Source organism: Anthonomus grandis, chromosome 11, assembly GCF_022605725.1.
Source record: "Anthonomus grandis grandis chromosome 11, icAntGran1.3, whole genome shotgun sequence".
In the NCBI taxonomy this organism is placed as follows: domain Eukaryota; kingdom Metazoa; phylum Arthropoda; class Insecta; order Coleoptera; family Curculionidae; genus Anthonomus; species Anthonomus grandis.
The window spans coordinates 26,428,744-26,444,940 of NC_065556.1; the positions used below are offsets into that span (position 1 = coordinate 26,428,744).

General features: G+C 28.5%; 1 protein-coding gene across 13 annotated transcripts in view; it reads left to right on the forward strand.

Moving 5' to 3' along the window:
• The first annotated feature begins 1,377 nt into the window (after nucleotides 1-1,377).
• Nucleotides 1,378-16,197, forward strand: part of LOC126742188 (uncharacterized) — a 108,654-nt gene continuing 93,834 nt past the window's right edge. For all 13 annotated transcript variants that reach the window (XM_050448767.1, XM_050448777.1, XM_050448778.1 and 10 more), the window contains exons 1-2: nucleotides 1,378-1,620; nucleotides 8,668-9,421. In XM_050448767.1, coding sequence (XP_050304724.1) covers nucleotides 8,960-9,421 — 462 coding nt within the window. In that variant the 5' untranslated portion in view covers nucleotides 1,378-1,620; nucleotides 8,668-8,959. The remainder of the gene's footprint in view (nucleotides 1,621-8,667; nucleotides 9,422-16,197) is intronic.

A 16,197-nucleotide genomic window follows, 5' to 3' on the forward strand; every position in this document is an offset into this window, starting at 1 on the left:
TATGGCTTAAGTGAATAATGATCTCTAGGCCTAAATTCGATAAACTGTGAGGTGGAAAAATTGAAACAGAAGAAAAAGAAGAAGGTGCAGAAGAAAGAAGACGAAGATGACATAGAAGGAGAAAGTTATATAAATAATAAAAAAAATAATTAAGTGTAAATGTCTAGGGTCAATAGTTATGACGATAAGATTGTTGATAAGCTGATTAGAAGACATAGGTTTAAAGTTAATCTTAAAAACTCTACCACATTTTAAAAAGATGAAAATAAGCAAACTTTTGCTGCAATACCATACGATCCTATTTTGACGAGAGACTTTGATTTTTAGGCTTTTAAAGACTTAGGTCTAAGAATGGTCTATTAAGGTTCGGCCAAGTTACGAAATCTTTTAGGAAACCCAAAAGATAAAATAAAGTCCAATGAAAAGTATGAGATCTATGAGATTTATTTCAACGATTGTGATAAAAAGTACATAGGACAAACCAGAAGATCAATTAATGTCGGATTTAAAGAACATGTAGGTCATGTGAAATATGGGAGAGAGTTGAAAAGTCAAGAGTGGCTGAAGGTGTTTTAAATACTGGTCACTTTGTAGGGATAGACAACTTAAAATGACTTAAACCAGTTAGTAATAATAGAAAATTAGATACATACGAAAGTTTAGCAATATTCAAAAATCAAAAAAAACATTTTTAACAGGGATAAAGGTCCAATCCCTTATAGTCAATTATATAGTTTAGTTAGTGTTTAAAATTTGTTTGACCATGATTCATTGCTTTTTCCTCTCTATTAGTAAGTAGTTTTAGTTAAGTTTTAATCTTTTCCCGAAGATGCTAACATCGTTAGCGAAACACGTATCGAGATTAAAAATAAAGAGTTTTGGTTAGTGTTAAAACTGTCTCGTAATTTGAGCATCACACCAAAGGTTCCAACCATAGGACTAGCGTTATAATAGTCAATAGAAAGTTTTTGGCGACACTCTCGACAGTCTTCTCTAATCATCTTACTTACTTAGTAGCAGTCAATTGAAGTGAACAAGAGATAGGATGGTGAGTAATAAGTTCCAGAAATATCCAGAATCAGGAACTGACTCTTGATGGATTTAGGTGAAAAAGGATTGTCGTGGAGCTAAGTGGACTCTAGTGATAAGAAGGAAGAGTAACAATCATCTAAATCTATCAGTTTTTCTGAACTTTTTCGTGTTAAAATAGCAAAAAAAAAAGTTGAGGAAGAGGGGCAAAGAAGTATAAAGTCTTTATAGATATGGGATGGGTTTAGTTCCCATCGATTCGGGCGTTGAGAATGCGCAGTTATTTCCGTCTCAGCCGCCGGATCCCGATCTCTCGCTGTGTGTGTGTGTGCGTCCTATACCGCGGGAAATAACGGACGGAGACGGGACCGACGCTGCCGTAAATTCGCGCGTCGCGGCGCCCTTTTTTAAATTAAAAAAATCACATTCGGACGTACGCGTTCGATTTTCGCCCTCTCGTCTCAACCCATCCCCAAGCTACCCTTATTACCCTCGAAAAGCCCGCGCGTTCGGATGAAATTTGAACTTTTCGCTACTGCCCGGTGTCCGGTGGCATGTTTTTTGGATTATCACCTTAAAACCTATCGCACGGTAAGAACATTTAATTCGCAGAAAAAAAAATTATGAAAAATACCATCTATGAGAAAAAATTACATTCAAAAATTTAATTATAAGGCAATTTTAATTTTTTATGAAAAATATCCACAAAAATTGCCAATGAATTCACAATTTTAAAGTTCGTTCAAGTGTCGCGACGAGAACACACCCCTTTTAAGCTAATTGGGTTGCAGCCGGATAACCGTGTTATTATTTAATTTACCGACACGAAAAGTTAAATATTAACTTCCTAAAGTTGCCATTTTTACCGGTTTAGGACGTTTATATTTAATTACCTGGAAATTATTTTAAGTCAATCCTATAAGGGTCGGTATTGCTATTCAGAAACCCTAATTAGGTCAAATTTAGGGCATAATTCAAGGGGATTCAAGAGAATTTATTCATTTTCCTGAATAATTTAGGGCGAGAAGTTTATTCACTTTTGACCCAACTAAAGGCCAAACATCTCATTCAGTAAAATCACTTTTGGAATTGACGAGAGCTGTCTGAACTTCTTATACTATTATATACTACATCCTTTGTCTATTTACATAAATCAGACAAAGCGATAGAAGTTCGTACTAATAATTTAAAAATTCTCTATAAATAGAATTTAATTAATTAATGCAATTAATTAAAATTTCTCTGGTGTAGTCATTAAAGCCTGGCTCAATCAACTTATCTGACGCACTGAGGGCCCTTATTCAATGAAGATGACGTTATGTGCGGTTGCGGATTATTACTGGTTTGATTTGACCGTTAAATCGGATCGCGTTAAAATTATTAAACAGGAATCTGCGTATATTGATTATATGATTGAAAAGTATCTTGCATATAGACAAAATATATGCTGGTGATACCTCTGTGTTGTCTGCACAATCAACTCTGCATACTATTTTACTCATTTGTTCTAACTTGAAATGAAAATAAATAGAAAATTCTTTGATGCAAGAAATATCTTAATCAATTATGTAATGTTGATGATAGCTATATTTTCTGTTCAGTCTTAGACAATAAAATAATAATATATTATAAAAAAAAAGAATAAATTTCAAAGATGATATATAAGAAATATTGTAAAAAGAAAGACCTTACAGAAGGGATAAATTATATTGTAGGTAAGCAAAAGATATGCTGAATATTTGATATTATTTGACCTTATAATATCAGGTCTATATACTATTATTTCAATTTGTTCTAGCTTGAATATAAAGTAATGTTTGTATATTTAAAATAAATTCTAAAAAAAAAGTACTTTTCTGAAAAAAATTAGAATAACTTAGAGCGTGAGGTACTCGATTTGAAAAGACAGAAAAACTTGAATCCAGTATCTAGAGTACCAATAATTGCAATTTTTTAATTCAGGAAATGAACAATTGACAAAAAAATAAATTCTGGATGCCTGGAATTTGTTTACAAATTAGCTCAACAAACAAAAAATCAATAGTCAAAATGTCCGATTTTTTTTTATTTACTACGAAAATTATGTTTTTTTTAATTTATTAATTAAGAAAATTTAAACACAGAAAAATTATAATTTTAAAAAGAAATAATATAGAAAAATTATCATTATATTTATCTGTTCATATTAGGCTTAAAAATAGTAAAAAATCGTAATAATTATATACTTACTACTATATATACTTTCACTCCAAAAAATACAATTTTGCAATTTTAAATTGTTCAATGATTAAATATAAATACGAAACCCATTGATGCATAACTTAAATCGATACGACTGTCTGCTTATTTGTTATTAATTTAATGTGTAGTAAGACTATAGAATGGTAAAAAAATAATATAATTAAGTTCAAGTTTTAATAAAGCACTACGTAAAGGCACGACTTTAACTACTTGAAAGTTTGAAAAGTTGATCTCAACTGCCTGGAAGAAACCAAATAATTAACTTTAATAAAGAAATATACTTAAACTGCCTGGAATTTAATTAAAAAATTGGACTTTAGCTGTCTGATAAATTTTCAATCTTTCAATCAATTTTTCTACCTGAATGTTTGAAACGTTGGCCCTAAATTCCTTAGAAATTAATTTTAAAAAAAATTCAATACTTTTTAGTATTTATTACTTTTGTAAAACTACCAACTACTAAATTACTGTTTGTATATGCTTTTAGGTTTTTTTGAGGTATTTGATATGGTAGACCATGGTATACTCTGCTATAAGCTTAAATAAATGGGCTTTAGTACGTTTTTTTTAAGATGTCCCATATAATAGAGAGCAGAACGTGATATTAAATAAGAAAACATTAAGTACTTTAAAAGTTTCGATAGAGGTCAATATTGCGTTCAATTTTATTTTTGATATACACCTTTGATCACTTTTCCACACTTAAATTTTGCTTTTATTACGATTATGCTAATGATGTTCAATTATATCAAAGTGTGACTTCAAATGCCTAGAATAATGAAAAAATATTTAAACTGCTTTGAAGAAACCTAAAAAAATTTTTTAACTACCTAAAAGTATCAAAACACTAGTTAAAGTAACAAAAAAAAAATAAAAGTTGTCTCAACTAACCTTGAAAAATTGTAAAAAATTATTTCTTAAATAATAAAAAAATTGCCTCAACTGTAAAAATATTAAATCATGCTTGAATAATTTACCTCAGCTGCCTGGAAAAGTAAACAATTTGCCTCAACATTATATGTAAAAAAAGTGTAATAATCTGATAAAATTAAGTGGATTTTATGTGAGGTTTCAGTTGTAGTAAGAAAGTAAGATATTATTATGAAAATGTAAATACGTTAATTATTCTCCTAGTTTTTGTACAATTTTATTAGTATTCTGTATTTAAAGTTGATTCGTAGGGCTCTACTTACGTTTGGTTTATTATTTTTATCTATAGTGTAGTTTTTTAAGTAGTTCATCTTGTTCGAGAGCCCCATTTTGGCCCCAATTTAGGTTATATTATTGTAAATCCCTGTAGTTCTAATTTTCTAGAATTTGTATACTTGCTTGCTCTGACTGTCAGTATTCTCCTAAAATTATTGGTCTCTTTGGGCAAAAACAATGAAGATAATTCTAAATATTTCGAAACTGTTCCATCGGGTTTTAAAAAGGATGCGCTTCGTGACAATTCATTCAGTTTTAATTGTTTAGTCAGTTTTTACCTTGGAAACAATTAAACGACAGTCAAGGCGAGTTAGGTTAGTGTTTTCGACGTTGACAATAAAAGTGTGTTCCCAAATTTCGTTACAATATTATGATTACGTAAGAACATAAATTAAAAAATCTGAAAGATTCAAAGGTTGACAATCCATTTAAACTACCTAAAATATAAAAGTATCACTTCAACTTCCTGGAAGAAACCGAAGAAATGACTTCAACTGCCTTAAAATGGATGCACTCCCTACAATAAAGAAACTGGCTTTTTAAAATAGGAAATTATCCATTGAAAGCCAAAATCAAAGTCAATATGCCCAAAAAAGTTGTTTTCAAAAAAATATTTTTTTTTTTTTTTAGTTATTATTAATTATGCAGAAAAAAAAATTGAAATTAGAGTAAAAATTAAAAAAAATCAATATTGTTTATTTATTCGAACTTTTGCCTTTTTAGGCTTAAAAATAGTGAAATACCCTAACGGTGAACTTTTTATTCAATTTTCTTGTGCTGCAAGAAAATTCAATTTACAAATAATATGATTCAAAAAAAAAAGTTTTTTTTTTGATAATCGTTTTAGCTGGATGATATTTCCCATATTTAATTAAAATTAACCAAGGATTAAATATAAGTTTTACCCCCAGTGACGCATAACTTAAATTAATACGACTGAGAAGTTCAAATTTTCATGAAAACCTAACTGCCTGAAAGTTTGAAAGCTGGGTTAAAACTGCCCGAAATATACTTGAGGTGCCTGAAACGATACCTTAATAAAATATATATTTACAAGTAAATAGATTGGCAGAAGAGGACCCTTTGAATGGCCCCCCAGGTCTCCGGACCTAACACGTTTGGACTTTTTTTTATGTGGTTACTTGAAGTATTTAAGATCAAATCGGCTGTTTTGACAAGGAAAACAGGAGTGCAGGCTAATTTCCGAAAAAGCAATTAAAAATGTTCAAAAGGAGCTTCAATTCCGTTTAAAGTGTTGTCAGTTTGTAAATGAACCCTTATTAAATTAAATTTATTTTACGAATTAGATAATGTTTGTTAAACATCTTTTAAAAGACAAAGAGTAAGAAATTGAGATTTGGTACGCATGTGTAACAATTTTTTTAGATTAAAATAACGATAATTTAAAATACTAATTAACGTATCTGAGCATATTTCCGAAAAAAAGAAGACTTTTGATTTAGTGCATTTTTCCAAGTTAGAGACTAGCACTATCTATGAAATCCATGTTTTAATAAGAAACTGCAATAACTACTAGTAAGTAAAAGCATCATAAGTTCAACTACCTGACAGATTGAAAATATGTAAAAAAAATCAACCTTAACTGCTTGTAAATAAAAAAACTGAAAATAATAAAAAGAGGCACAAACGCGTTAAAAATAAATTAAGACATAAAACGTGTAACTTTTAAATTTGACTAACTCAAATAAAGTTTAAACGAGAAGTCTGTTTACATTTAAACGATCCACTTTTAAAACGAAATCCGATATAAATTAATATTAAAACTTCGGCAATAAATAAAAGCGAAACGGTCCTCTCAGGTGGAAGATTTGTACTGCGCTAATTAACTTAACCTAATTTATTACGAGCAATTTCCTCTAAAATCAAGAATCGAGGGTACGAAGCTATTAATAAAACGATATAGGTTTAACATGGATCCCGCGTTAACCCAATCCGGTTAGTGGGGAGGGGGGCTTTTAATAATAAAACAAAAGGGTAATTTGACTCTGGCACAATTTTCCCAATTTAAATGTACGATAATGATTTAGTTTTGATTGTAAATCAAGTGCAGGTAACACAAGCGTTACAAGAACATCTTATTTTCCAGGTTTTTTAATTATTCCAGGCAGTTGAACTTATAGTTTCAGATATTATCTGCAAAAGATTTTTTTTAGAATATCCAGGCAGTTGAGATTAATTTTTTCTTCTTTCAGAAAAAAATGGAAAAGTTCATTTTTCTTTCTTGTACCTCTATCCTAGTTGCACATATCATAGAAGAGGGTAATAAAATTATGTTTGCTCTATCACATTTAATAAACTATGCCTAAAAAACACAATATTTAGAAGATCTTGACAGTCATTTATAAGACAGAAAAAAGTAGGAGGTTCAATTTTTTTTCATTTATATATCTCTATCCCAGTGATACATATCATAAAGGAGATAAATAAAATGATGCTGTCTCTATTATACTTAATCGACTATGGCACAAAAACACAATTTCAATGACTAAAATAATTATATACTCTGCTTGACACATTAAATTAGCTATAAGTCTTGCTTTATTATCACACTCATTAGATTGTGAAAGTGGCGGGCAATTTGAATTGAAGTTTGGTAACAAAAATAATTTTTTTTCTGAATTATAGGATTTTCTTGGAATATTCTCGTATTTGTTTCATTATTTGTTAATAAATAATTTTTTTCTCAGGCTAATATTTAAAAAAAAATCTGAATTTCATCAGTAACTAAGAATTTTCAACTCCCTCTACACGTAAAATTCAAACAACCCGCCTTTTTGACTAACGTGAATCGGCTTTACAAGAATCTGTATTTATTTTTAAATAGTTAATTATAAAATTATTTATCCTCTCTTAAATACATTTAAACCTTATGCCAGAACACTAAAATTATAATTTAAATTTAAAAAGTGCAAATTGGGTAATTTACAAAAATGCATGTAATTTCAAAAGTTTTTGAGGTTCAGAGGTCGTTAGTATCTCAAAATGTGCGTCTCAGAGCGTTACAGCTTCGGATGAAAACTTTTTGTAAAAATTTTAAAAAGTTTCGATAATATCTCAAAAAATGTAAAATTTAACAAAAAAAAATGCAGCTCGCTAGAATCACTTTTGCTGAGCGAATTTTTTAGTTACAAAAACATGTCATATCATAACGTTTCGTAAGTTTAATTCATCTTCAAACATTGCTTTTGATTTATGTTCAAGAATTTTTAAAGTATTGTTAGCGGTTCCAGAGAGGAAATGAAAAATGCATTTTTGATGCGGTCCTCAATAGTTCAAGTAGGGTGATTTACAAAAATGCGTGTGATTTTAATAGTTTTTGAGGCATAAAAATCGTTAGTACCTTAAAATGTCTGTCTTGGAACATTACAGCTTCGAATGGAACCTTTTTGTAAAAATATCAAAAAGTTTCGAAAATATCTTAAAAAATTTAAAATTTAACAAAAAAAATAGAATCACTTTCTCTGAGCGAATTTTTTAGCTACAAAAACATGTTATATCATAACGTTTCTTAAGTTTAATTCATCTTCAGGCATTGCGTTTGATTTATGTGAAAGAATTTTTAAAGTATTATTAGCGGTTATAGAGAGACAATAAAAAATGTGTTTTTGATGCGATCCCCAGAAGTTCAATTTGGTTGATTTACAAAAATGCGTGTGATTTTAATAGTTTTTGAGGTCTAAAAATCGTTAGTACCTCAAAATGTGCGTCTCGGAACGTTACAGCTTCGAATACAAACTTTTTGTAAGAATCTCAAACAATTTAAAAAATATCTTAAAAAATGTAAAATTTAACAAAAAAAAATGTAGGTGGCTAGAATCGCTTTTGCTGAACGAATTTTTAAGCTACAAAAACATGTCATATCATAACGTTTCGTACGTTTAATTTATCTTCAGATACTTCTTTTGATTCATGTGAAAGAATTTTTAAAGTATTACTAGCGGTTCCAGAGAAACAATGCGTTTTTGATGCGATCCTCAGAAGTTCAAGTTGGGTGATTTACAAAAATGCGTGTAATTTCAGAAGTCTTTAAGATACAAAAATCGTTAGTACCTCAAAATGCGCATCTCGGAACGTTACATAAAAACATTTTGTTATATGATAATCTAAACTAATTAACCCTATTTAAATGTCTTTGATTGCACACTAATTGTACGTTCTATCTCTTTTCAGATAACAATGGAATTGGACGGTGCCTCCGGAACATGATACCATGTAACCTGCACAAACTTAAACACAACAGAGTCAAATTTAAATAAAAAAAACATTCCTTATCTTGGCCTTAACTCCAAAATCCGAAGCAATACCTGAGACTAACCCATTAATTATGTCTAAGAAACTTATACTTATTATAGACCTAGATACTATAATCGTTTCGAATTGCATAAGGTCCCCTTATACCGATAGAATATGAACGAATATCTAAAATTTCATTTTCCCATAACCCTTTTGATCCAACAATAAAATGTCACATCTAGAAGTGACTCCCTTAAAAATAATCTTAATCTTGGCCGCCCTCTTTGTCCAAGTGAACGCGTTAGAAAGAGACGCACACCGCCGACCCGTCCAACAGGGCAAACTGTATTTCGCGATCGCCGTGTCCAGTTCGGGGGGCCAAACGTTCGGTCGGGCCTTTAATAAAACGTTAACGAACATTACGCAGAATCACCTCTACGGTACTTTGAAGAAATTCAGTTACAATATCAGTTTGGAACCGCTGGTTATCGAACTGCCGGAAAACGGGAGTTTTAGCAGCACGTTACTGGAGAACGTTTGCGGTACGTTCGAGGGTAAACATGTCGTTGCCGTGTTGATTGTCGGTTCTTCGCCGGCGGCTTTTACCGTCAGTTTGACGGCCCGACATGCGGGCATTCCCGTGCTTTGGGCAAGGGGACAAAGCGAGGTTTTACCTGGATTTAGGACTCTGGTAAGTCAATTTTTAAGGGAGTTTTAGCATGTTAAATTAAAGTTTTATTAGGTACATTCAAGAGTTATTTTTTGATTAAAATAATGGAATAAGACAAGGAGTTCGATCTGATTTAATATAAAAATTTAAAAAAAACGCTTTGAATTTTTTACTATAATGTTGCCTGTTTAACCATTTAATTTTTAAGCAATTTACTTTTAATTAAACAAATTTGCTATTCAACAACATGGGTTTTTACCTAGCAAATCCACTGTAACGAACCTTTACATATTGACCGATACTGCCTCAGAAGTAGTTTTTAATAATAAGGTTCAACTAGATGTTGTCATGACTGACTGTGCTAAGGCATTTGACAGGGTTGATCATGGGTTATTAATTGATAAACTAACATAAGGTAAAAGCAGGAAAATCATTTTCAAATATATTTGTTTCTACATCGGCCAACTGCTCAGGGTAGTAATCTTGGAACTTTATTGTTTGCAATTTTCATTAACATCTACTTTAGTGTGTTCAATTTTTTTAAAGCTTAGTTTTTGCTGATGATTTTAAAATATTTTTACAAATTAGTTCTCTTAATGATTCGAAAGACAGTAGGATTTAAAGAATAGCAACAAATGGTTTGTGGATAATCAAATGACAATCAAATGAAAAAATAGCCCTTTATAGTCATATAACCATAAATTAAATAATATTGTAATTAGTAGAAAGACTGAATGCCAAGACTGGTATTTATTTGCAATTAAACCTAAAGTATATTAAGCACCAGGATATTTTTATTAAAAAAGCATATAGGGCACTGAGTTTTGTTATTGGAAACTGAAGGTGGCTTACAATAGATACTGTAATTAGACTGTTTACTGCAAGTTCGACCTCACCTTGAGTATGGTCACCTCAAGAAAAAGTTCACTGTAACAACCTTGAAAAAAATCAGAAGCGATTTTTAAGGTATCTTTATGTAAAATAATATAATACATACTTCTGTGTCATACAGAGAGTATGACATACAGAAGTCATACAGATGTATGTTGACTAATTTCAGCATAGTATCTCCAATTAAAAAAATAAATGCTGAGTCTATTATTTTTATATATAATATAGTGAACAACAAAAAATATAGTAATCTGAATGTAATTAATAGAATAGATTTTAAGGTCCCCAAGGTAGCCCTTAGACCTAAAAACACTGAGTTATTTAATGTGAATTTGGCTAGTTTATCACCTCTTGAAATCATGCTAACTAAGCGCAATAAAGTAATCCAACTCTGTGATATAGATATTTTTAATATAATGTTTTAACTCTTAAAGAAAAACTACTTAGTGTGGAATTAATTAAAATAATTTTATAATCCGATGTTCTAGTCCTTTTTATTATACCCAACTTTATTTTATTTTGGTATGTACCTCAGTATTGCGTTTATTGACCTGTAACCTTTCCCTACAGTTTAATTTTATTTAGTAATTTTATTGCTTCTTTTTTATTAGGTGAGTTTAGTTTTGTTTAGGTAGTTAGTAGGCACTCCCTCATTATTAATGTGCTTTGATTCGACTTTAAATAAATAAATTAAATAATGTTTGAAGCATATTTTTTATTTTATTCCAGGCATTTAAAGATATTTTTTAAAGAGTTTCTACCTGTATTTAGGGCTCTGGAGGGTCAATTTTTGATGTTAAAATAAGGGAGTTTTAGCACGGTAAACTAAAGTTTTATTAGGTACACTCAAACGCTATTTTTCGATTAAAATAATGGATTAAGAAAAGGATATCAGATTTATTATAAAAACTAAAAAAAAGCTTTGAATTTTTTATTATAATTTTGTTTGTTTAACAATTAAATTTTTATGCATGTTTTATAATTTTTGAAGCAATTTTCTATTTTATTCCAGGCATTTAAAGATATTTTTTAAAGAGTTTTTACCTGGATTTAGTACTCTCGTAAGTCACTTTTTGTGGGTAAAATAAGGGAGTTTTAGCATGCTAAACTAAAGTTTTACTAGGTACACTCAAACGTTATTTTTCGGTTAAAATAGTGAAATGAGAAAAGGATATCAGATTTGATACAAAAATAAGCAAACGCTTAATTTTTTATTAAAATTTTGACAGTTTAACCACTAAATTTTTATGCAAGTTTTATAATTTTTAAAGCAATTTTCCATATTATTTCAGGCATTTAAAGATATTTTTTTAAATATTTTAGACATTTAAAGGTATTTTTTTTTAATATGTCAAGCTGTTAAAGCTAATTTCGTTTTTATTTCAGGCATTTAAAACTATTTTTTCATTTCATTTTAGACATTTAAAGCCAATTCTATTTTTTTGTTTTAAACAATGTAAAGTGATTTTCCAAGCATTTATGGAATTTTCTATTTCATTCCAGGTATTTACAGCAATTTTTTATAAATTCTACGATTTTGAAGCAATTGTTTATTTTATTCCAGGGACTTTTATATTGATCTTTTGATCTTTCAAGGCATTTTTTCATATTGTTTTTTTTATTTTTTTTATATTGTCATTTTTCATTGCAGGATTTTGAAGCAAATTTCAGTTTTATTTAAGGCATTTGAAGCCATCTATTGAATATACATATTTGGAGAATTTTTTATTTATCAGATACTTTCTAGATAATTATATATCAGACAATTTCTTATATATTCCAGATATTCCCGTCTAAGATTCAATTCTTTACGAATATAATCAATGAATAATGTAGTAAATGCATTATGACCTTAAAGCAAATGTTTTAATAGTTACATGTTGATATTATTCAAATTCACTTCTGAAATCGTTCTAATTTCAAAATCACAGATGAGCTAAATGATTAAAATCACTGCTGATATTTTATTTTATAATTTTACCAGGCCATCAACGTATTTTTTACTAAGTTCAGGTGGTCAAACTTTTGAAATTATTAAATAAAGAAATATTGAAATTAATAGGAGGACAATAAATACCTTTTAAAACCATGCCCAGACAAATATGTTATGATACTAGAAAGACGATAATAGAAATATTATTTGCTGATTTTGAGCAATATTACTTATAAAATCACAACTGAGATGAAGATTTTATTATAAGAGCAAAGCAAATAAATGAATAAATAAACATATATAAATGATGAAACTAATTAGAAAAAAAATAAATATATTAAAATCATTGCCAAGATAAACGCTTTATCGCACCCAAGACTATTTGCTGATTTTGAGCAGTGTTACCTTTGAAATCGCAGCTAAATCTGAGATAAATGATTTCTCTTTTGTAAGCCTGTAAGAATTAAATAATTTTAATAACAGTTGTGATTTTTATTTAAAAAAAATTATATTTAGTGGTAGTGTCAAGCCTTTTAAAATCACAGCTGAGATTTTTTTAAACATTTTATTGTAAAAGCTAAATCGTTTTAATCATAGCTGTGATATTTGGTTATTCAATGATATTTATTGGGGATTATTGTAGAGATAATGAAAATATGATCTACTGATTTTAGGCAGACGAATCTTTTAAAATCACACATGCGAAAGACATTTTAGCACCTATAAGCCTGTGAGAAAAATTAATTTTAATATGTGATTTTTGTAGAAAATATACTAAGGAGCGTCAGGTCCCTTTTTGAATAAACGTAATACCCCAAATTTTATCCTGAAAACAGACCGGGGGACATAGATAAGAACATCCCTAAAGCCACAAATTCAAACTGTGAGATTAGGCGGTCACCAACATTAGGTACAGTTTATTACCCCGATAAATCTCAGAATAAAATATGGGTAATAAATTACGGTTTGGAAGGGGCTGCGGCGAATCTGTACGTATCTATAGATGCTGGATTTATGGCGAGAAAAAGTGGTAAATTATTATTTTATCATTCAATTTTTTTTTAATTAAATGTTAATTTTTAATCTTTCGGAGACTAAATTTGCATCTGCTTCCTGTTATCATCAGCAAGTTTGCGAGGTAATCAAGGAACCGCGAAAACCACTAAAACTACCCAGAAGTTCGTAAAAATTTTCTTAAGTTAATTTTAATTATGATTCGAATGGAGCCTCTGGCTTATAAAACTTAAATTTTAATTTCTCGTTGGGACCTAGTTATGTTTCCGCCATTAGAAGTCTACACAGATTAATATAATTACGTGAAAACGTCATAAAAACCAAGAAAACTATAAAATTGACACTCGAGCAGAAGCAAAACCATTAAAAATTATTCGTAATAAAGTTTTAGGAGGCTCTTACATCGTAACTCTTTGTAGTTACAAGTTAAATTATCATAGTTATAAATGCCAACCTATTGCTTATTATTGTAGTAAGATTCATGAATAAAATAGTGGCTGTTAAGTTATACAGGGCCCTTTAAAAACACTTTTAGTTCATTAATAATGTCAAAAGTGTAACTTGCTTCTCATAAATACCATTGTGGATTAGTAGTTGGATAAATTTATCGAAATATTGAAATTCTTGATCAAGTAATCATTGGCCAATTCTTCTTTTTAAAGCAGCTAACTCTGCATCTACTTCTTTTAAATCTACTATTCTTTTAGTATATAAAATATCAAATTCCACCGTCTTACTACTGATTGTATCAATTTCTTTGAAGTTTTACCATTTTAATCGTCCAATTTATTTTTAGCATATTTTTAGTAATATTGATTGTATTTTAAAATTATTATCAATAAAATGGGACGTCACTGTTATAAACTCTTCATTATTGACAGAGGTTCAACAATCAGTCGTAATTATTACGTTCTAAGCAATTTTTATACTTTATTGTGCTTCTAACATGAGTTCTTCATATTTTGCTGTATGAAGTGTGTTTGATAAATTCTTCCTGCCTTGGAATTTTTATTTTATTCCATCCTTTTGAAAACAATTTTTTAATAGTCCAGATATTTAAAATAATGTTTACTTTAAAAGATCAAAAATTAAATTAGAACAGAATATTAAAATTATATTCTATACTGATTGATTCGGTCATTAATTCATATGAATTTATTTTTAGTTTTATTTCATGCTTTTGAGAATATTTTTTTAGTGTTCCAGGCATTTGAAATAATTTTTATTCTTCAGTTTATTCAATATTCACGTGCCTGGATTATTCCTTCAAAAGAGTGGAATAAAATTATCAATTATTTCAAATTTCTGGAATAATAAGATGTTCATTGATTAAAATGAAATGATTTTAGGAATTTGAATTTTAAATAAATTAAAGAATAAAAATTATTTAAAGTGCCTGTAATATTAAAAAAAAAATCCAAAAGCATGAAACAATATCGAAAATTATTTCATGTTAGATAATCAATGACTATTTTAATATTTCCTAAATTTGAAATAATTTTTGATTTTATTCAATTATTTTTCATTTTATTTTGAAGGTATTTTATTAATATTCCAGGAATATAATATAATTTTTATTTTTTTGCTTAGTCAAATTTGCTTAATCAAAATGCCTGGAATATCATAAAAAAATTCGTTGGTATACTTAGTTCGATTTCGAAAAAAATCAAATAAATGCCCTCAAAGGCGTGGAATAAAATTTGAAATTTTTGGAATACTAAAATATTCATTAATTTAAATAAAATAATTTTTGATTTTATTCCGCGAATTTGGATGCATTTTCTTGTAAATAATTCATCCATTTAAAATATGAATAAAGTGAAAAATTATTTCAAATGCCTGGAATACTAACTATGCCCTCAAAAGCGTGGAATATATTAGAAAAATACTTTATATTATTCAATGATTATTTTATTATTCCATAGATGTCAAATAATTTTTTTTATTCCACGCTTTTAAAGGCATTTTCTTAAAATTTGAGGCGTTTGACATCTGAATTAACTAAAGAATCAAAATTATTTCAAATGCCTAAAATATTTTAAAAATGCCGTCAAAACTATTATTTGAAATTTTTGAAATACTAAAATATTTATTGATATAAATAAAATAATTTTTGCTTTAATTCCACGAATTTGGATGCATTTTCTTGTAAATAATTCATCCATTTGAAATACGAATAAACTGAAAAATTATTTCAAATGCCTGAAATACTTTAGAAATGCCCTCAAAAGCGTGGAATAAAATTAAAAAAAACTGTATATTATTCAATGATTATTTTATTATTCCATAGATGTCAAATACTTTTTTTTTATTCCACGCTTTTAAAGGCATTTTCTTAAAATTTGAGGCGTCTGAAATTTGAATAATATGAAGAATAAAAATTATTTTAAATTCCTAAAATATTTTAAAAATGTCGTCAAAAGCGTGGAATTTTAGCAACTATTATTTGAAATTTCTAAATTATATTAAAATAATCATTGATATAAATGAAATAATTTTTGAATTTATTTTACCATTTTGGAGGCAATAAAAATTATTGCAAATGCTTGGAATACTAAAAAAATGCTTGGAATAAATTTAAAAAATACTTCATATTAATCAGTGAATATTTCATAGATGCCAAATAATTTTTTATTTTATTCCACGCATTTGAGAGAATTTTTTTAATATTGCAATTATTTGAAATAATTTTTATTCTTCCGCCTATCTAAATTCCACACGCCCAGGACATGAAAAAACTGCTTTTAAAAGCACAGAATAAAATAAAAAGTTATTTGACATCTATGAAATAATAAAATAATTATTTATTATTATAAAGTGTTTATTTAGTTCTACGCTTCTGAGGTCTTTTTTTTTTATTACTTTTTAATAATACTAATTTTTTAATATTACTATTACTATTAGCCTAGAAGGTTTATAGAGGATTTATAGTTTGTAATAAGGAAAGTATTTTCTTAAA